Here is a 22690-nt window from a genome sequence, read left to right as displayed (position 1 = left end):
CTGCCGCTGCCTGCCCCACCCACTGCTGCTGCCACTGTCCCCAGCCTCTTCAATCTGGAGTTCAGTGTGGTGGCAGCAGCAGCAAGGGTGTGTGAAAATGGGAAGCCCCAGCCACCAGGTCTGCACTCTGCCCACCCACTCACTCACCCATCCAGCCACCTGGGGTCTTTCTCCAGCCACCGACAGCAAGTTGTCCCCATGGTGAGTTGGCTGTGTGGAGTTCTGCGGCGACTTGGAGGCAATGAATTGGCAGTTGCAACTTGGCAGTGGTAAGCTGGAAGCAGTGAGCTAGTTGTCCTAGACCTCATTTGATGTACCTTTGTTGACAAAGTATTGCCCTATGATGCATTATTTTCCCTAACTGAAAGTTACAAAGTATCAAACACACAAGCATTTTAGTAGTATCCAGGTAGCGATTTTACTCCCTAAAACCACCCACATGCATCTAAAATGGTGTAGTCCAGAAAAAAAAGGAGAGAATCATTAAATTTTGGGAAAATTATTTGCATAAAGATACAAATCAGGAACAAAACTATTTTAAGGAGGAAATAAAAAAGTAATAAAAGAAAATGGCTAGAAACCAGAGCCAGGAAGAATCACATTTTACCTTAGCAATCTACAATATACAGGTAGTCCTTGACTCACAACCATTTGTTTAGTGACTGTTCAAAGTTACACGAACACTGAAAAAAGTGACTTTCACACTTGCAGTCTCCTCATGGTCACATGATCAAAATCCAGACACTAGCTAACAGGTATTTATAACAGCTGCACTGTCCCAGCGTATGTGATAATTGTTTGTAATCTCAACCAGCTTCCAACAAGCAAAGTCAATGGGGAATGATAGATTTGCTTAACAACTGCGTAATTCACTTAACAACTGCAGCGATTCGCTTAACTGGCAAAAGTCATAAAATGAGATGCAACTCACTTAACAACTGCCTTGCTAGCAACAGAAATTTTGAGCTCATTTATGATCATAAGTTAAGGACTTACCTGTATAAACTTCGCCTATATGATGGTTAATGGTTTAATATGGTAAGCAAACCTAGAAAATTGAATTAATTGATAAATTGTAATGTATTAATGACAGTATTTTAATTCTATTGATAAGAGTAAATATTGCACTTCTACAAGAAACTGATTGCATAGGGAAAAAAAAACCTTAAGAATACAGACAGTAGAATAATTCAGAAAACAAAAGTCATAGAGAGAAAAACAGTTGATATCTGATAATTATTTACAATATATTAATTGTCAATAATATTTATCAATAATAATTCAACAATATGGAGAAATAAATTATATTTAATACATGATTCAAAACAGATATAGCCCAATAGGATCTCATATAGGCAATATTATTGTGTTATATGATAGTACATTGGCTTTGTTATATTTTTATTTTGATGCACAGAATGGGACTTGTATGGTCTTAGAATTGGTTCTTGTTGGAATATTTAAAAACTGCGAATAAATAAAGTAGCTTGTAGTGTAGTAGATTACACTTGTGTTATGGAACAGCACTTTTCTTTTTTAGTTTTTTGTTGCACAGGAACATATCATTCATGGTGCACAATTCTTACTCAGAGTTTTAAGGTGCATTGATGACAATTGCAATAGATTGCTGGAAGAAAAAATAAGATTAATTTAATGAATCATTATTGTCATCTAGCTCTTGAGTTCAGTATTTTAACCAAAGAAGTGTATAATAGCCATAATGTTGATTGCTTTCTGATTGGTACCTTGATTTCATCATATTTTCTACTTGCTCTTTTGCTGGGAGTTCAGGACTGCCTCTTATTACAGCAAGAGGCTAAATGTTGGAATGAAGAAACCTTTATCTTGCAGGGCTGTTGTTTTTTTCAGGCTTGACAACAAAAATGAAAACCGAAATGCTAAATCCTACTGTTCCCAGCATACCCTACTTTAAAGAAGGTTGTTGAAAGGATGAAATCATAGATGGAAGCCATTTAGGACATTCTGAGCTTTGAGGAACAATCCAGTACAAATGAAATGGGTCCAAGTCTGAATCTTTCCCAGAACTAGTAACCTCCCTACATTATCCCTCAGGAGATAATTATCCATCAAGTTCAAATAATACCCGTTCGTATCATCAGAAGAATGTTTGATGTTCCTTGCTATTCGATGATTGCCCCTTGGAAAGGGGTTGCGATTTGGATTATTCGCGGGGCTCTCTCAGAAGGTGACACTCAAGGTCTTCAAACCGACCGCGTGAGCGAAATGTTGTTATCCAAGGGCTGACAATTGCTCGGCCACGTTTTCCTCACACGGCTAAATTGCGCAGTCTCGCCTGCTACGGGAGCATCAAGCACACCGTCTGGTCTGTTCTTCGGCACCCAGCATACGGACCAAGGAGCGCCGGCAGAGGGCAGCGCTGCTCCTTAACTGGGCGTGGAGACTCAGACACGTTGTTTTCCACGCAGCGCAACATCGCGACGCTCCCTCCATCTCGGGCTCAGCCTCCCTCGCGCTCGCTCATCTGCCAGACTCCTGTCTTTGCCCGGCGGCAGTGGAGCGGAGGCCGAGCGGGGCGCCAGCAGCTCTCCAGCAAAGTGGAGCCTCGAGTTTCGGGATGCCGCTAACGCTGCAGCTGCTGCTCTTGCTGCTTGCGCTGGATGCCTCCCGGGCGGCGCGTCCCGACGACTGGCTGTACCGCCAGAGACGGAGCAGCCCGCGGGAGGAGGAGGAGGGCCTGCGGGATCGTTCCGCGGGAGCCCCGGAGGCGGCTTCCTTGTTTAGCACCTCTTTCGTCCTAAAAGGTGACGCGGCTCACAACCAAGCGATGGTGCATTGGACAGGCGACAATAGCAGCGTAAGTCCTTAGTCGGTGCCTCTCGCCTTGCGATCTGGGATCGTCCCTCGAGCTGCGGGCTTTCTTCCTTGTAGAGCGGAGTCCTCATGGCGCCTTCGCCGGCAGCGGGAAGGGGGAGGGGTAGTGACGTGCCACCTTTGGGTGGGGAAAGGAAGACCCTCTTCGGTCCTCCTCTAAGGAACAAGAGGGGTCGCACGGATGCCATTCGGAAGCTTAGCGAAGGTTTTTTCCAGTCGTCTCTAAAGCTAGCTCCATTCTCAACTGGTCAGACAGATCTCAAGGCTTCCAATCCGGAGAAAGAAAGCTTGACATGTAGATGGGCGAATGGGACTCACGTTTTCTTGGGTTTTGCATGCTTCGACTTATTTGCAAGCCAGACGAATGCCGTTGCTTCCGAAATGGTTGGAATAAGTTAGAATCTCTGACAGGGCTTGCTCCAAAGAAAACAATGAGATTTCCTCTGCTCCTTTCCCCACCGTTAGAGATAAGAATATCATTTTTCATATCAATTTCATGATCTCCCAGATGTCAGTGGAAGTGTATTTGGCCATTTAAATCTCTCTCAACTATTTTTTATCCCCCATGTAACTCTAGGAACACAATTTTGCCCTCTTCTGGATTGTGATAGTAGGGGAATCTTCCCCTTTTACATTTAGAAATACCTGCTTGTCCCAGATTTCCATGTTACAGGACCACATTGGGACTCCTCCAGTCCCCACCCCACCCCACCCCACCATTTGACGGTTAAAAATGGACATGTGTATGCACACTTGCACACAAAGAGACACAAGCTTTCTCTTGGCAATGTAAGAATGGAACCACATTTTGAGATCCTGTAGATATCCCATTTGGATGAGGGGTGTGCTGATACTCATGGAAATTAGAATTCAGTTCCCATCCTATTTCATTTTTTGATAGTTTTTGAAGAACATGATTTCAGAGGCAAAAGTATTAATCTTTAAACCGGGAAGATCTCCAGAAATGCCAATACCAATTAAAATCCATCTGACCAAAAACAATGTGTCTTAAAATTGAGGCAGTTATTTCATAATTTGGAGGCATTCTGTGTTGATTATTTCATTTTTTGTGCTTTTCCAGATTAATGACATTGTTTTAGACAAGATTTTTTTTGGGGGGGGGCAACTGCCACAACTAATTAATTCAAATTTTGTAGAAACACTGCACATTATCATGTAAAAGCAGACAGCAACTGTTTTTTTTTTAAAAAAATTAAAGACTATTGTTCATCTTTTATATAAAAATGGAATGATAATGTAATTTCCATAGCTGCAGATATATTGAGTAGTGGTACTCATTTTTTTTTCAAAAATAGGTTGGATGTGCTCATTGATTCATAAAGCAACTCAAATACCAAATCACAAACATGCATTCAGTATATTCTTTGCAATGAGTTACATTATATCTGATGTATTTTATTACTTTTTAAAAATAGCAACCAAATACATTTTTGGATATTTAAAAAGACATGTTTAAATAATATGGTTTTAAATTTAAAAGAAATTATATATAAAGGAAAAATTAGGAAAAAGCAAAATTAGGAAAATCTACCACAAAAACGTATCTTTATGTTAATGCAAACCAATTATGCATATATATTTATGTCACAGTGCACAATTTAACTTTTAAATCAATTTTCTTAAGAGTGCAAAGGGGAAATTAACATATTAACCATTTTTGTGCAATCCAGATTTTCTAAGTAGTCTGTTTTCTTTTTTAAAAAAAATATTTTATTTCATTTTACCACATGTTTGAAACTAACCAAGAAAATTCTTCTTCAGTTTCTAAGTCATATTTCAATAATGTCTTATAAACAGAGCTTCTGAATGTTGTGTTACAAGCTTTTCAAATTCAGTCAAGTCTGACTGTTCTGTTTATTTTCTAATTCTTTTTGAATTAGAATGAATGTCATAAGTCAAGGACTACCTATATGTTTTAATTAAGCCACACTTTATCTGGGTCCACCAGTATTTTGAAAGTATGCCCTGTTTATTCGATTTTAAATGTGACTCTCAACCTGAGAGGAAATATGTGCTCTATGAGGAATGAAATATATATGTGCAATTTCTCTCTCTCTTTCCCTCATTCTCCCACTGTATGAAATTTCCTTCCACCAAATTCTTAAAATGGCTAATTATCTGTTCCTACCCTCAGCAGGGAGCAAGTAAAAAAGAACATATCTCATATACCACCATGGTTATTTTCCCTTCCCAAGCACTGTCATTGCAGTTACTATAGGCTGAAGCCTAGGTAGACAATTTCCTGAGAGGGCTGCATTGTCATCACTGCCCAGCCAAGTCTCAGTAATATCTACCAGATCTTCATCCACCCTCATATCAGAGTTGGATGCAACCTCATTATGATCTGTCCTTTACAAGCATCCCTAGAACTGGGATATTCCTTTCTTCAGCAGCAACATGCCTAGGGTGATGTGTTGGAACTTCTCTTGCCTGTCACTATCCCAGTTTGGATCCCAGTTGCCATAGCTCCAGAGACAGACAATAATTTCTCCCATCTATCTTTACATGCCCCATTCAGCCCCACTCTTTGGTTTACACTGATGCATACAAGCAAGCATATTGTATTAACCAGATACATAACCCCTGATATTCAAGGTCCTATCTGTCAACCCAAATACTTATTCTACTTTCTTTTGCTTTTAGCCACATAGCTAGCCTCCTCCAAACCTTTCCAGGAGCTTTCCCCTGCTCTCCATGCAGTATCATGCACTACCTAGTAAAATCATAAGGAGAGAAAAGAACATTTCAGCACTTCTCAGCTGCATCTGTAGCATGTGATCTGAAAAGTCCAAGTCTAGGTTTGATTAAACTAGCTTGGCTTCTGGGTCATTTCCTTTTTTCAGTCATGGTATTACTTCTCTCCCTGCCACTCTTTTCTTTCTCCATGTCGCTGGCCTCCATAAATTCTTTTCTGAAGAAGCCAATTGAAAATCTCCACTTCTGTTCTCCTTTCTCCTTGATTTCCTGCAAAACCAGATTCCACCCTCTAAAATTGATCTTTGTTGCTTTGTGCCAATAATGGTTATTGCTCTGTTGCCCTCTGCAGCAGTTTCCATGTAGGGTTTTGAATTATTCCTTGTTGGTATTTCTGTTACAGCCAAGACCTCAGTCCTTTTCAGTTCAGCTCTCTTGTGGGTATGGGGCAGGAACTGGTATCACCAACCTGGATGATCTTTTCTTTCATTTGTCCTATTTCACTAATCTCTTCCTTCCCTCTGGGACTCATTTAAAGATACTTGCAGTTTTCAGTCATCTATCACTTTCATCCTACTCAATTTCCTCATTCTCCTCTTCTCACGTCTCATTATCTTGCAGTAATATAATTAACACCAACAGCAAAATATTTAACCAGAGTGCTCTAAAAATAAGCATCTGTCTGATAGTTCATATGCATTTCTAAATCCAAATGCTGATTTTCCTGAGTGATGGGCAGTTATGAGACAGAGTTGTGGAATTACTGCATAGTTTCATAAACTACATCTCAATTTTGGGAGGAAAATGTGCCCTCAAGCACCAAATTGGCCAGTACAAAACAGAAACTATAGGTTCATGCTGTAGAACTAAATTTTCATTGAGATATTAGAACCTGTGATATGTGAGACTCTGATAAGGCAGAACCCAAAAGGGTTGTGTCTGTTTTCCTTCAAAAGAATAGAACTAATTTTGGAAAAGGAATGTGTATGTCCTCAGTTCCCTTGGAATTGAACAATAAGGATCGATAATGATTAATACAGCAAAGCTTATATTTAGAGAAAATATAAATCTGGTTCAGGGACAGATGAACAGGACAATTGCCTTCCAGTACTGAGCTAGATATTCATCCTTAAAGTTCTCTTAGAAAAAAAATCTGTGGCATGACCCTGCTGAAGTCCCAGTGTAAAACAATAGTTGATTTGAGCACATATTTATGTGGTTTCCAGAAGACCTCTAGACTGTATTGGAGGAAAAGGGCAGTGAAAAAAATGAAAGTTTCTCTGTACATTGAAAGATCAACATCTATCAATTTTCCAGGTATTGTGAAGCTCAAATTATGCTCAATCCCTACTTTCTCTTGCTTTTGAAATCTCTTTCATTCTACTGGATGTAGAACTGAAATGGTAGGCAGCCAATCTTAAAAACAGGGTGGGGGCATTAAGTAACATTTGTTACCAAGCAGAACATAGCCAAAGAGCTAATTTGGGAAAAAACTTCATTGAGAACAAGTGAGCAGTACTAGCAGCTCACCTTGCCTCCCACCTCTGTTCCTTAGTAGATAGCTTGAATAAGGAACACAAACAATTTAGAGATAAACCATAGGTTCTGCTTCAGCTATCATAAGAAACTACATTGTGAATATACCACATTCTCTAAGCCAAAGATTCAAAGGATGTTTTGCCAGGAAAAAAACCTCAATTTTATTTATGGGATGAGTTCAGGTATAAAAACAGACAAACAGCATGATGGCTTAGCATTATGTGAGAATGCATCTAAAGACTAGAAGTTTAATTATAGTTCAGTTATAATGTTAATTAAAAAAAAAATCTGTATTTCATCTGTTCATTTAAACCGTAAGCCTATGTACACTTTACAAGGAATAAATCCATTTAATTTCATAATTCTAAGTAATAGCTGCATCAATCTGTTCTGCTGATTTTACAATGCAAACCTGGATTTGTCTGTTTGGCAGTAAGCCCCTTTGATACTTCTCTGACTGCAAAAAGGCAAAGAAACAATGCTCAGCTTTTTAATTAATTAAATAATTAATAATTCTTAGAATTTAAATCTTATAAATTCATTTATTTTATTGCATGTTAATATGCATAATTTAAGTGTGTATATGTATATGTATAGCTTAGTTTTCTTTTTGCATGTTTTCTTTTAGGTAATTCTGATCCTTACCAAATATTACCACACTGATATGGGTAAAGTGTTGGAGAGTTCTTTGTGGAGGTATGTTTGCTGCTTATATTCTAGTTTTCCTAGAAATCAAAGAGAAACTATTTCATGCTTGAACATATTGGGGTTTTTTGTTACTGTGAAAGGGAAAAGGACACAACATGGCTAAGGCCAATGTCTTCTATTTTGGAGACTAAGGTCAATGGAGACTGAGGCCGATGTCTTCTATGTCTTCTTTTTTGTTTGTTTGTTAGTTTTCTTAAATTATGTTGCTTCATGTTTACTTCAAAATTATGGGAAAACATGGGGGGAAATCACCACATTGATTTTTAGTAGCCTCACTCAGCAATGTAATAATAGAAGCTCCGGGAGCTGCAAGAAAGGGGATACAGAATTTGCAGATTGTTCCCTCTTGGTCATACAATTAGTTTATTATATGATTAGCATGATTCACATGAGCTCCAGTGTCTATTTGTTTTAGTTCAAATGAATATCTGTTGAGTGAATGAAAACTTGAAAGTCATTTTAATGCTGTTAAACTGGAGAGATTAAAAAAGCATTCTAAATTCAAATCCCACTGCTTTTAATCCAAATTGCTGTAAAATTAGTACTTGAATAAAGATTTCAGCTAAAAATCCCCCAATTTTCACAATGAAAATACACAGGAAATCAGAAATTAGGGGGAGGCAAATTTATAAGGTCAGGACAGGACTCCCATGTTCTATGTCTATTATAGTATTGTAATGAATAAAAAAAGCTTTGCCCACATGCTGAGTTTCTAATTTTAATTGTGACATCATTGAGTACAGAATTAGAATAGGATTTGCTTCTGGTGCCTTGTACTAAAAATGTTTACCAAGGGATAAACACTAGATAGTACATTTTTAAAATAAAGGTGTGAGGAAAAAGAACATGATTATCTGTGAGACTGGTAGGTTAAATCTGTTTCATTTTTACTATATTCTACTCTTCTTCCAATGGTATAAAACTAGCCACAGAATAATAGCATCGGATGGAATTGTCTACCTCTGCAAACCTTCTCATAGAAATAGAAATAGAAAAAATCCATGGCTAGATGATTACTTAAATCAGGAAATTTAACATTAAAGCATGCATTAAAGTGGGTTGCATACAAGAGCCTTGATAGTACAGTGGTTTAGTGCACCCTGTTATTAACACAGCTGCCTGCAATTTCTGCTGGTTCGAATCTCTTCAAGGCTCAAGGTTGACTCAGCCTTCCATCCTTTCTAAGGTAGGTGAAATGAGGACCCAGTTTGTGGGGGCAATAAGCTGACTTTATATAAAATATACAAAAGAATGAAGGCTATTGCTTAACGTATTGTAAGCCGCCCTGAGTCTCCGGAGAAGGGCGGCATATAAATCAAATTTAAAAAATAATAATAATAATAATAATAATAATAATTAGTTTCCCAGTTAGCAATACCAATGAGAAGCAATACTGAATTAGATGTCACTAAGAAATAATAATCATATCTATTAGCTCAGAAGACTTGTCGCTAGCATCAGTGGAAAATAGGACTGGAAAGCTAGATGGGCAGCAAAGTAAGAGTCTGGCAAGGACTGTGCGGTTATTTACCTCTAAGTACTTGTAGCATATGTGTCATTATTTATGCCTAAGATTGTATGTGATTGTGTGCTAATGAAGAAGAGGATAAAAGAAGACAAGGTACAACATGCAACTTGCCAAGAGCTTCCCAAATGTGTGGGGGAAATTTTGATCTTTTTTGGAGATTTTGAAGGATGCTCGCTGCTGCATTTTTGACCAACAGGAGCTTCCAAATGGACTTCAAGGACCCTTGTGTAGAGTGCATTAAAGTAATTCATTTGTGAGGAGATTAAGGCATGTTTCTAAATGAGCTCCTAATCCAGGAAAGGGAACAACTGGTGCAGTAGATGTGCTTGCACAAAGACCATCTTGACTACAACTGCCACCTGCTTTTTGAGTAGGAGTTGAGTTGTGAGTCCACTATGACCACCAGGTCAGTGGTGAAATCCAAATTTTTTTACTACCGGTTCTGTGGGCATGGCTTGGTGGGCATGGTGTGGCTTGGGAAGGATACTGCAAAATCTCCATTCCCACCCAACTCCAGGGGAAGGATACTGCAAAATTCCCATTCCCTCCCCACTCCTGGGGGAAGGATATTGCAAAATCTCCATTCCCACCCCACTCTGGGGCCAGCCAGAGGTGGTATTTGCTGGTTCTCCGAACTACTCAAAATTTCCACTACTGGTTCTCCACAACCTGTCAGAACCTGCTGGATTTCACCCCTGCACCAGGTTGTACACCAGTCTTGAGTGGTACAATCCTATCAAAGTCCAATCCTATCCATGCACGAAGATGGAAGATCCCCAGGCTTGTGAGGATTGAGCCTGAGACTCTTCTTCTTCATTCAGATCCCGATACCCTAGACAGTACCTTGACAGTTTCATCTGCACTGCCTAGGGATGAAATGTATCATCACGTATTGGTGATACTGGATCCTCAATTTACTAATGACTTCACCCAGAGGTTTCATGTAGATATTAAAAAAAAGGTTTGTGTGTGTGTGAGAGAGTGAATCTATCCCTGAGTTAATTCATAAGTAAAGGATTCTAGACTTGATCTCTCCCATCCTGTCAACACCAACGGAGACCAACTGCTGAGAAAAATGTTGAGATATATGTTGTTGAGTAGAAAACAGCCTTCACATGTAAATATTCAGTTAAACCAGTAAGGTAGAGTCTTCTTTTCAGCAACATATGCCTTTGCATAGGTGGTAGCCTAAATGCAAGTGCTGTTGTATATAAAATAAAAAAGAGTAGTGTGATAATTCCAACATAAGATATCTTCTTAATGAACAATATATAACAAGGAAAATTGTCAAACAAAAATTGAGCAAATTAGTTTTAATGGGTAACCGTGAGAGATGGAAGGGAGGGGAGCTGATGTAACAGGGACTACAATGAAGTGTTTCCCAGGATGATGGAGCACAATCCAGAAAGGAACGAGGGAAAGAAGAGGCAGCACAGAAGAAGAGATTTAGAACAGCAACTCCATAGAATTTCCCAGGGTATATCTATTGGGGTGAGAATAGTAAGGATTCTGTCTATTATGTATGAGCAAATAAACTGAATTCTTGCTGGCAATTCTACGTCATTCTTGGGCTTAGAGTGACAGTAACTAAAATAGCAGTGCAAGATAGTTTGTATAGTATTTAAGACATCAGACTAGAAACTGGGAGGCCACGAGTTCTAGTTTCGCCCTAAATATAAAGATAACCTGGTGACCTTGGGGTAGTCACTGTCAGCCATGGGAAGGAGGCAGTGGGAAACAATCTCTGAAAAACATTGCCAAGAAAACTGCAGAGACTAATCCAGGAGTCAAGACTAACCTGAAAGTGCCAAAAATAAATAAATAACCAAAATATGGAGCACATTGCTTTTATATCTTATATCTTATTTGCTCAAATTTTGGCACAGCTGAAAAAACTTTGACCAGAAATTCAAAGAGCTGAGAAAAATTAAACAAGTTTTATTTTTTCATGCATTTTTAATTAGAAAAATGAAAAATATAAAATATTTTGTTTTAGAATTATGAATAAATTTTTCAGACAAAGTATTCTTATATTGGAACTCTTTATTCAAGCTGAACTTTGTTCCTAAAAACAAGGGAGAATGTTTCTAAATGCAGTATAGAAAGGTTAATAACAATATTTGAACTGAGGACAAAAGCAATTTTGCCATATTTCTCTGGCACAAGAGAAGAAGGAGGATCCAGTCTGTTCTGTACTTGTAGGTGCTCTTATTTACTTTTGTCAATATCGATAAATATTGCTGTGCTCTTGTTAGCCTAACTAGGTCTCAAAAGACTAGAGAAATATAAAGTGGGTAACATCCCATTTATTCCTGTAGAATAAATTGAATTAAATTAGAAACTGATTATCCTAGTTGTACATGAAACTCAGCAGATCTCTTCTGACCTAGGCTTCCCAATACAGTAAAAGCATACAATGAGTCCCAAAAGCCCTCTTTTTATTTCAACGGCTGTGAATTCTGCTCATTCAGAGCCTGTTCATTCTCAATCTGTTCATTCACAGATGAGTCCCAAATAGTTGTAAAGAGTTGGACGGACATCTGCCACAGTTCTTCGTGATAAGGCTGATAAACACCCACCTTTATCTCCCTTGACACACTGCCAAGACCTAATTGGCAACCTAATTGCAAGGCCACACAGAAAACAGAGTCAGCACGGAGCTGCAGTATTGAAACCGGCCAGCACGAACAACAGTTGCTTCCTGCAAAGGCCCATGTGCCTTTGCTCCTCCTTTATGTCTTATGGAAGGGGCCAGTCATCTCCAAGCCCTACTCCTGAGTCATCCCTTATATTTGAACTGTTCTTGCCGTCTGGCAACTCTGTGCATGCGCGCACTGGGAGCACACTCCCCCTGTTCCTCTGCCTTACTGATGTCCGACTCTGGAGGCTCTGGAGTCTGCACATAACTCCCAGATGGCCCTGATTCTATCTCTGCCTCCGACACAGAGCCCTCGTCTGAGCCTTCCCAGACTCCAGGTTTGGCCCATGTTCCTCCCCAGCCTCCTCAGTGTCTGACTCTGCTGCTAGTTCTGCACACCGGCAGCAGGCCACAACAAGAGCTAAAGATTTTGCAGAATTATAAATACTGTCTTTCCCCAAAAATAAGACCTGGTCTTAGTTTCTTATTGGCCCCAAAATAAGCACCAGGTCTTATTTTCGGGGGATGTCTTACTTGCTTACCTTAGGACAACTCCAGCCACACTTCCCACACCCCAACACCTGTTGCGCTGCTGCTTGACTTCTTCAGCAGCCACTTGCAGCCGCTCGTAGGCCAGACACCGTGTGGCTCATCGTGCCAGTGCCATCGCTTGCAGCAGGAGACTGCATAGTATGTTGTGCCATTGCATGTGTGAGCAACAGCACCAGCACAATGTGCCACACCGTGTCCTGCCGAGAGTGGTGGCATCAGTGCAACAAGGATTACAGCGTTCTGCTGCAAGTGGTAGCATCGGAACGACAAGCCATGCAGCATCCTGTGACTACAGAAAAAGTCAGGCAACGGCACGACAGGTGTCGGGGCGTGGGAGGCCTAGCTGAGCGGTCCTAAGGTAAGCAGGTACAGGGCACATGGGAATGCTCCACCCCCCCACCCCCGCCCTAGCTTGATTTTTATGTCTGTGCTTCACTCTACCTCTAACAACCAGATGTTGGGTGGGACTTAATAGGGCTTATTTTGGGGAGTAGGGCTTATATTAGGCGTAGGCGTGAAAATTGGACTAGGGCTTGTTTTTGGGGTAGCCGAAGAACGACGTAGAATCACCCACCTAGAATTCAGTTTTTTATTTGTGTGTTGTTGATTTAATATCTTTAGCTGTTTTTATATCTTGTTTAGTTTTGTGTGCTTCCCAGAGTACATTGGAGTTGGGTAATAAATACTTTTATTAATTAAAATTTCTGGAGATTATATAGCTATTTCCATATAATTTTCTCACCAAGAATTTGGAAGAGTTTTGCCATTACCTTCTTCTGTTTGACTTTCCATTCTAATCCACAGCACTGAAATTCTCTTGTGATCTCCAAGTACTAACTAGACCCAGCCCTGTAATGGACCATACTATTATCTTCCACCCAGTTTATTCTTCCCTTCTTTAAAATAAAAACCCTACAAACTTTCATAAAACCTTATATTTGTAGTTTGTTTGTCAATCCTGATATCCAGTTGATTCTTGGTGAGGTGGAATGATGATATATGTCCATATGCTATTGAAATTCCAGTTCCATTATCTTAGCTTTCTGAAAGTTTCTACCAATCTTAGAGATATTAAAATAAATGAAAAATAAATGAAACATGAAAATAAAATTACTTGAATTAGTATTTGCATTTTTTGTTGATTTGTTACTTTTTTAACAGATATAATATCTTACATTGGTTTGTACCATATTTATCTTTGTGCTCTTTCTCAAAGAAAAAACTAGTCTTGTGGAATGCTGATGCTGTCTCTGAAGATCCTTCCAATACCATAATGAATTCAGAAGGCTAGATTCATATAATATACTGTCACAAAATATAGATTCTCAACACAAAAGATAAAATGTCAATCTCTTCTTTATGAGTTATCCTCAATTTACAACAACAATTGAAACTGGAATCTTCGTTGAGTGAATCAGATGTCATATGCCTGCTTTAGTCAATGACTACAATCCTGGTGCTCCCAGTTGAGGTCATTAAGTGATCTCCTGGATTGTTAAATAGACAGAGTGAAAGAGCTGCCTGCCAGAGAGACTTGGTCTTATGCGGGGCTGAATCCCTCTGGTGGGCAGCCCTTTTGTTCTGATCCCTTTGCTGTTACATCCGTCCTGAAATCCGAACAGGATTTTGGCATGGAGTGTTTGCAGCACAAGGGTTTGCAGCCAGTCCCCAAAGACAAGAAGACTCTCTCTGGCTTCTGGGGCTGACTGTCAATGCCACGTGTTGCAAACATTCTGTGCAAAAATCCTGTTTGGATTTCAGGACAGATCATTTTTAGCCAATCCTCAGAAACCAGGAGTCTTTCAGCAGGTGGCAACGGCTTGTGACCTTCCCTACCGGTTTCCCTATTGACTTTCTAGGGAAGCTGGCCGGGAAGATTACAAATGACAGTTACATAATTGTGAGCACCCATATCTCAATCCTGTGAGGCTACAATGGCTGTAACTTTAGGCATGGGTTGTAAGACCCTTTTTTCAGCACTGTTTTGAGCAGTCACTTAACAAATGATTGTTAAGTGAAGACTGCCTGTAATTTATTGGATAAACTCAGCTAGCGTGATTTGTAATCGCTATTTTTACTTCACTGTATCATATTTACTTGATCAAATTTTTATTCAAGAAACCATTATTACCCAAAATATTAGTATTAGGCTTAGTATGTTATGTGAACGCAGACAAAATTTGATAATCGTTAATCTGAAACTGATCTCAGAAAATATGAACAGGTTTTGGTTTTGATCTCCAAGACCGAAGCTAGTTGGGCCAGATTCTTTTTTTCTGTTGCCCTTCATATAGAATATTCTTTTTCAAGGTATTTTGAGACAACTCCTATTCATGTGTCAAAGAGGTCTGCTTTTAATGTATGTTTTAAAATAGTTTGTAGAAAATCTTGTGTAGTTTATGCTATGTAGTAAGCTGAAAATGGAAACTAATTCATGAAGTACAGCTGGGGTTGTTTCAGATTTCACTGTATATGCTAGTGGGTTCAGATGTGTTACAGTAACAGTGCTTTGTTAGTTGTGTATGCCTCACCATCCCACACATCCTATTTTGCAGTTGGGAATTTCAAGTGCTTTTGTTATTTTCTGTATCCAAAACTAAAACACAGAGCTGCACAAGAGAAGCAAAAGAGGAACACATAATGTGATTCAAACGCCACAGGAAGAAATTAAATCTCGGCTGCTTTGAAAGAGGGATGCTTCTCGGCAGGAAATGAAAAAAGCATTACTTGTAAGAATAGAAAATTGAGATGGGTTGCTAGGAAACTAATAAATTAATTGAAAGATAGATTCAGAGGGAAAATTGAACAGTTGAAACCTATTGTTACTGTCACATTCATTTCTATTTTTGGGTAACCCCTTTAGTACAACCAGCCAAAGGTTACTAAAGAATAAGCAAGTTTTGGAATTCTCCTGAACTTTTCAGCATGCAAGATGTGGGGGAAAGCTGAGAGAAAAATGGATGTTTTAGTCATTAGCTCTGTAGCTCAGGGTTAGAATGAAAGTTGTGGATTCAATGTATAGGCAATGACGCCACAACCTGAAAAAAGAGAGAATGCAGTGGCTGTTGTTATTTGAGGGGCTCTAGTAGCTTTCAGAGGCATGGCCCCATAAGGGAAGATCTTGTTAAATTGGGTTCTAGGATTCATTTGGGAGCACTTGTTTTACCAGCCTTCCTGCTACACATGTACCATCCTGCAAAGCTGCTTACTATTGTTATGAACTTTACTATGATATTGGTTCTGGGAGAGTTAATTTTGCCTGAGTTCGGTGCAGAATCTAATGTTCATGGTCATCAGGGAATCATGGACCTCACCCAGGTTATTGTGGGATGGACACTTGTCACTGATCACATGTTCTGCAGTGTTCTCTGGTGATGCGGGACATTTATTCTAACTTATAGTCAGATCGCTTTCTGATTTCCTTGGAGCTGTTTAGTACTGCTTACACACACACACACACGCATCATAAGGAGAATGGCCTTATCAATTGGTTTCGAGGCTTGATGGATCAAGTTGGTTTTCAGATAGTGTTTGTGGAGTTTCCTTAGGCTCTGAAATGACAGTAGCCTTTGTTAGAATTGTAACTGAGCATCCTCCTCTGTTTGTTAATCCTAGAGGTTCTCTGGTTCTCTGAGGAGCTATACGAGATGGTGGCAGAATAAAGATTTCAGTTCTTTGAAGGAAGTGTGAGTCTCATAAAATCCACGTTCAAGCCTATGTTAAGCCCAACAATGTATGATAAAAGTAGCAAAACATATTTTTTTATTCCTCTTTCATCCAAATATTGCTGACTGCTGGCCCTTTTAGACTTACTTGGACCTTTTTAGGGAAAAGGAGGCATGAAGAATATCTTAAGAACCACTTGATGGTATTCTAGGCATCTGACACTTCAATTTATCTGAGATGGACCTGACTAGTCAGAGTAACTCAGGAGTAACTCATGGTTACTCATGCCTTAGTCATTTTGTGATTGAATTATTTCAGCACACACTACCTAGGACTGCACTTTGAAGTTATAGCTAATCAAGAATGCAGGGGCATTAGTGGTAATGGGCCCACTTCAGTTCACCCAGAAACACCTCTGATCCATGAATTGTATTGCTTCTGGCTAGAAGTACTGGTCATTAACTATAAATCCCTTTATGATTCAGGGCCTGTTGACTTCCTTTCTCCAGTTATGTATCCTTGTCTTATAGATTTAGTAGACTCTGCATATTCAAGATCCCATTGTTAACATTATATCATTTTGTAGTACCTTGGAAGTACTTCTTTTTCATGCCTAAACCTGCCCTGTGAGGTAGTATCTTTTACCCAAATCCACCCAGCCTTGACCTTGTTGTTAAGGAAAGACAATAAAACATAGATTTCCATCATGCCTTGGGATAGGATTCTTGAGAATTCTCACTGATGTTGGGACTTTATTCCTTGGTTTTCTTAATGTTTTTTTAAATTAATGTTTTATTTGTTTTATTTATATAACATTCAATTTTTATCAAACAGTGTATGGTCTGGGTGCAGTTATTTTTAAACAATCATAATATACATATTTGTTGTGGTATTCATCACTGTAATATTGATAATATAATAATATGATAATATAACAATAATACTTAACATCATCTTCTTTAACAACTCTTCACTTTAGTATTTCCTCCTTTTATATCTCCTCCTTTCTAACTTCTGTTTCTCTTGTCTAGCCATTGATAGAATATGTCCCATATTAAAAAATATTCTGTTTCTTCTTTATCCTTAATAGTAAGTGTCAGTCTATCCATTTCTGCGCATTCTAATATTTTCTTTTTTTTTATTGAAAAAGTTTTTCAAATACAATTTTTCCCCCTTTTTTCTCCCCCCTCCTCCCTAACCCCCCCTTGCCACCCCTCCCACTGTGACTTCTTCAAAGTAAAACCCAAATTCATATCAGATTATATAATACTTTACCATCCCCTTACTCCATCCCCCAAATACTGACCCTTTCTTTCTAATAATATTATTATATCCCCCTTTTACTATACATTTCAAAATAACATTCTACTATAACATTGTATAATAACTTCTGATTTAGCATAGTAATACTATTATAACTCCCAATTTAGCAATAATCTGCCCTTTTTCTCCTCCCCATATATATATCTCTTAAATCAAACCTTTTATGTATATTAATATAACATTTCAAAACATCCTTCCACTTTAAGACTATATAATAAATCCTAATTTAACATTTAATCTTTTGTGTATATTAATATAACATTTCAAAGCAGCCTTCCACTATAAAGCTATATAATAAATCCTAATTTAACATTTATTCAACTCATAGTCTATCCATTTCCTCCACTCCCATAAGTATATCTCTTAAACATCCCTTTTCTTAAACTAAACAATCAATAAACTAGCCTGTCTCCACCCACTTTCCTACAAAATTACCATACATAACAATTCTTAATATCTTTATTCTTCTGTCTACCCTACTAAAAAAATATTCCCTTATATAGATAAAATCAATGACTTTAAACTTGTAATCCATATGTCTTCTATAATGTCTTTCAACTGGATTGTTAACTCCATCACCCATATTAGGGTAACATCACATCCTAATTCCAACAGAATGTTCGGAATCCTCAGTTATCATCTGCCCCCATCAATAATAAATATCTTCATGTATATATATAAAAAAAGAAAACAACCACCCGAGTGACATTATAATTGTATTCCATATAGTATCTGTAGTAGTGACTTTCTTCAAGATTATTAATTCCAACCATCATAATGGGGTAACAACCAGATCTTCTGCGTGCCCCAACGTAGCTCTCTTGCCATATAATTCAGCATAAACGTAATACATTCATCAAAGAATCCAAAATAGATAATTCCAATCCAACAGTTTAAGGCCCTTTTCACATCCCAAAAATACGGCATTGCAGAGGTCTGTCACTCTCCTCAGGATAATATTAACCAATACTTCGCCTCAACTGTATTTTCATATATTCAATCATCTTTTAGATAACTGGCATCGCTGTTGCCTAGTTTAAAATTTTTTGTTTTTGTGAGACCTATTTCTTTTTTTCTTGACTTTTTGTGGGTTTGCTCTCCATCCTGATTTCCAGTTGTATATCAACTGTTCGGTTTTCATACTGATCTATAACTTGATCTTGTTGGTTTTGTTTTTGTGGCTTAGATCGCCATTCAGGTTTCTTTTCTATAAGTTGTGTATCAACTGGTTGATTTCCATGCTTGTCTGTGACTTGATGAGTCACCACATTAGAATCCAACGCCACTTCTCTCGTATTTATAAGTAGTCCAACTGAGACATCTAAAGGATCTAAAAGCGATTCATCTACAAAGACCTCTGTAGCTCGATGTTTTTCCATTATTTCCAACTCCTTCTGCTTATCCTGTGTTATACATGAAGATGTTGAACCCATTTTTAGAATCTTATAATAAAATTCTTCCGCTTTTTCAACAGTATTTAATTGGTATCTTTCTCCTTGATATCTCAATATTATACCAACTGGAACATCCCACCTAAATAAAATATTTTGTTTTTTAAGCTCAGTCACCAGGAATCCAAATTTCTTTCTGTCTACTAACATCTTGGATGGTAGCTCTTTATATATCCAAATCTTTCTTCCATACAGTTGTAAAGTAGAATTAAAAGATTTTTGCACAATATTATTTCTTATTTCTTTATTTGTAAAATAAATCACCACATCTCTAGGCAGTTGCCTTTGCTTTGCAATCCAAGAATTTACTCTGTAGACTCTATCAATCTTGCAAAATACCTCCTCAGGATGAACCTTTAAAATCCCAGCCAGAATTTCAGCAGATATTTTTCTTAAATCATCTCTATTATTTTCCTGTAATCCTCTCATTCTGATCGCAAATTCTGTGAACCTGTGTTGCATCATTAAAACTTCTTTTTCAATCCGTTGTTTTATATTTTCTACATTGCAAGTCTTATGATCAACATCCATTTTAAATTTTACTTCTGAGCTATTGTCTTGAATATTTATCAAATCATTTTCAATTCTTTGTATTTTATTATCCAAATTATAAATCTTGTCATCAACTTCCTCCATTTTAGACTCTAATAACTTAATATTATTATCCATCTTTATAAATATTTCTGTAAAAGTATCAGTCACTGTTATAATCTTTTGTTTCAAATTGTCATACTTTGATTGTATCAATTCTTTAATTTCCTGCTTGAATTTTTCAAGATTCTGGTTCACAATCTCATCCCTTCTTACCATCTCCTCCAAGAGAAATTCTATTAAGTTAAAATCATTTTTCTGAGTCTGTAGGTTTGAAACTTGTTCACGTAGTTTGTAAATGGGGGAATCCCCCCCCCGCTGCTTGTTTGTCTGGCTTTGTTAGTTTAAATGCCATCCTGCCACACAGACAAACTCTTTTTTAAGAAAAGAAAGCTTCTTTCCAAACAAAATCAATATCAGATCTCCAGGAAGAAAGAAACATAAAAGTAGAACTTTTCTTCTCACTTGTAGCCAGCAGTATTTATTCTGCTACTTTGTGGCTTGTTAAACTATTGAAACGGAAGGACTTTCTCTTTCAGCTTTCCCTTCTCAAGCCTCAGCAGTCGCCATTTTAAATTTCTTTTTTCCTTTCTTCAATATCATTTATAAAGTCAATGAAAATACTTGTGATTTAGGGTCCCAGGTCCAGATCTCATCCTCTTTGATTAAACAATCTGTTAATTTTCATTAAAAAGCTTGTTCTCGTCACCTGGCTCTGCAAAAAGGCAGAGGTCTCCCGAAGCCCGGAGCAGCGGTGAGCGAAATAGGGAGCCTCATCTGCTTCGTCCCCAAGAGTAAAAAAAAACTCTGGGGACTTCGCAGAGAGCTATACCTGCCCTCACCTGCTCTGTCTCACATTTCCTTATGGAAATGGAGTTTTTCGAGCCGCCTTTCAGCTGTAAAAGGCGGATCTTTACAGGCGACGGGGCTGGCGGTCCCAAGGGACTGTCTGGCAGCGACAGAGAGCAAACCGGAAGTCCCCATTCTAATATTTTCTTAATTACATTCCCCTCAGACGGGATCTCATCATTTTTCCATTGTTGCGCAAATACAATTCTAGTTGCGGTTAATATATGCAAGACCAGATATGTAGTCTTTTTATCACATTTTTCTAGTAGAATGCCCAACAAAAATATCTCTGGTTTCAGGTCTATATGTTACTTTGTCATTTTTTCCAGCCAGGTATGTATTTTCGTCCAGTATTTTTTAGCTTTTGGGCATGTCCACCACATATGGTAATATGAACCAGATGATTGATTACACTTCCAACATTTAGCAGATCTATCTTTATACATTTTTGCCAACCTTGCCGGTGCAAAAAGCCATCTATAAAACATTTTATACAGATTTTCCTTATATGCAGTTGACATGGTCAATTTAATATTTCTATCCCATAGTTTCTGCCATTTATCTAATTCTATTGCATATCCAAAATTTTTAGCCCAAGCAATCATTGTCTCCTTTACTTGCTCACTTTCAACTTTAATACTTAATAGGTAACAATATAGTTTCTTTATCAGTCATCTGTTCCAGTTAACATCTGGTTTAATTTTGTTAACTCTTTATTAAAACCATACATTTTAGCGTCTTTCTCGTAATGGGATTGTATTTGCAAATGTGGCCACCATGCAATGTCTATCCCTTGGCTACTGAGTTCCTGTTTAGTTTTTAATTCCCCTTTGTCATTCATTTGTTTTTGTTTTGTTTTTTTTAAATTTGATTTATATGCCGCCCTTCTCCGGAGACTCAGGGCGGTTTACAATGCGTTAAGCAATAGCCTTCATACTTTTGTATATTTATACAAAGTCAGCTTATTGCCCCCACAAACTGGGTCCTCATTTTACCTACCTTAGAAAAGATGGAAGGCTGAGTCAACCTTGAGCCTGGTGAGATTCGAACTTACAGTAATTGCAGACAGCTGGTGTTAATCACAATGTTATTCATCTGCTGAGCCACCAGGCCCCTTTGTATCTTTGTATCTTACGATTTTTTCCATATTAATAACATTAGGATCAGTGGTGGGATTCTACCGATTCTACTCGGTTCAGGCTCCACCCACCTGCCCAGACGTCATCACGGACGCTCTGCGCATGTGCAGAAGACTCTGTGCATGCGCAGAGGTGGCGTGCGCGAGCGAAGGGAGCGTGCACACACGCTCTCTCACATTTGTGAACCAATAGCGAAGGTAAATGAATACCACTACTGATTAGGATGTACCTATGCCTCCATAGTGGAAAGCTAGATTGGTATTTTCAAATATTGTTGTTCTTTTATCTTAGACCAGACTAATAATGCATTCCTAACGTAATGTCTCTGAAAGTAGCTGTGTATCTTATTCTTCCCATACCATAAGAAAGCATGCCAGACTAGTTGAAGGTCATATCCCTCTAATGTCAATAGTCTTACGTGTCTCAAGCTAATCCATTATTTCACCCATGTGAGTACCGAGGCCTGATGGTACAATTCCCAATCTGGCAGTCCAAAACTCCCTCTTTTTTTTTTTGATTCCTACAACATTTTCAAACCTATTCTTGCTTTTTTTCCTAACTATACATATCTTAATGTTGTTTTATTTAGTTCTTCAAAATAATTTTTTCCAGTTTTATTGGTATTGTTTGAAATAGGTAAGGTAGTCTTGGCAAAATATTCATTTTTATAGTGGCTATTCTTCCTGATAATGACACTCGCAAGAGAGCAGCCATCTGGCATCTCTTGCCACATAGTGCCCACCCAGTGGACAACCTCCCCTCTGGCCGGGCAGAGTGCCACTCACAGACTGAATGGTAAGAGGCCGGTCGGGCCAGCTGCCTGCTGCCGAGTCTTCCAGGAGCCGGGGCAGAGAGTCTTCTGGCAGCGGCTGCTCTGGGAATGTACTTCCCCCCTATGGTTCCAGCTCCATGTGGGGTTGCGGCTCCCTTCGCTGCCTCTCTGTCCCGGCTGCCAGAAGACACGGCAGCAGGCAGCTGGCCCAACCGGCCTCTTCTCCACTTCCAGCGGCTTCCAGCCAGGGTTTATGACTTTCGGCCCACCCCGCCCCATCTGCCACCCCCAAATTGTGCCCCACCGCAAAATGTACATCTCACCGGAGACTGGCAGCTCTGTCGCATCTCTTGACTGGTCTGTGCA

At 38.7% G+C, this 22690-nt stretch overlaps 1 protein-coding gene across 1 annotated transcript in view; it reads left to right on the top strand.

Annotated features, from left to right (window-relative positions):
- The first annotated feature begins 2596 nt into the window (after positions 1 to 2596).
- SORCS2 (sortilin related VPS10 domain containing receptor 2) overlaps positions 2597 to 22690 on the top strand; it is a 154550-nt gene continuing 134456 nt past the window's right edge. Inside the window, exons 1-2 of the mRNA XM_070939145.1 lie at positions 2597 to 2836; positions 7736 to 7803. Coding sequence (XP_070795246.1) covers positions 2597 to 2836; positions 7736 to 7803 — 308 coding nt within the window. The remainder of the gene's footprint in view (positions 2837 to 7735; positions 7804 to 22690) is intronic.

This window comes from Pituophis catenifer, unplaced genomic scaffold, assembly GCF_029215685.1.
Source record: "Pituophis catenifer annectens isolate HBS135680 unplaced genomic scaffold, rPitCat1.0.hap2 SCAF_3, whole genome shotgun sequence".
Lineage (NCBI taxonomy): Eukaryota > Metazoa > Chordata > Lepidosauria > Squamata > Colubridae > Pituophis > Pituophis catenifer.
The sequence above is the reverse complement of the archived record's forward strand: the minus strand, read 5'-3'. Positions and strand labels throughout refer to the sequence as shown.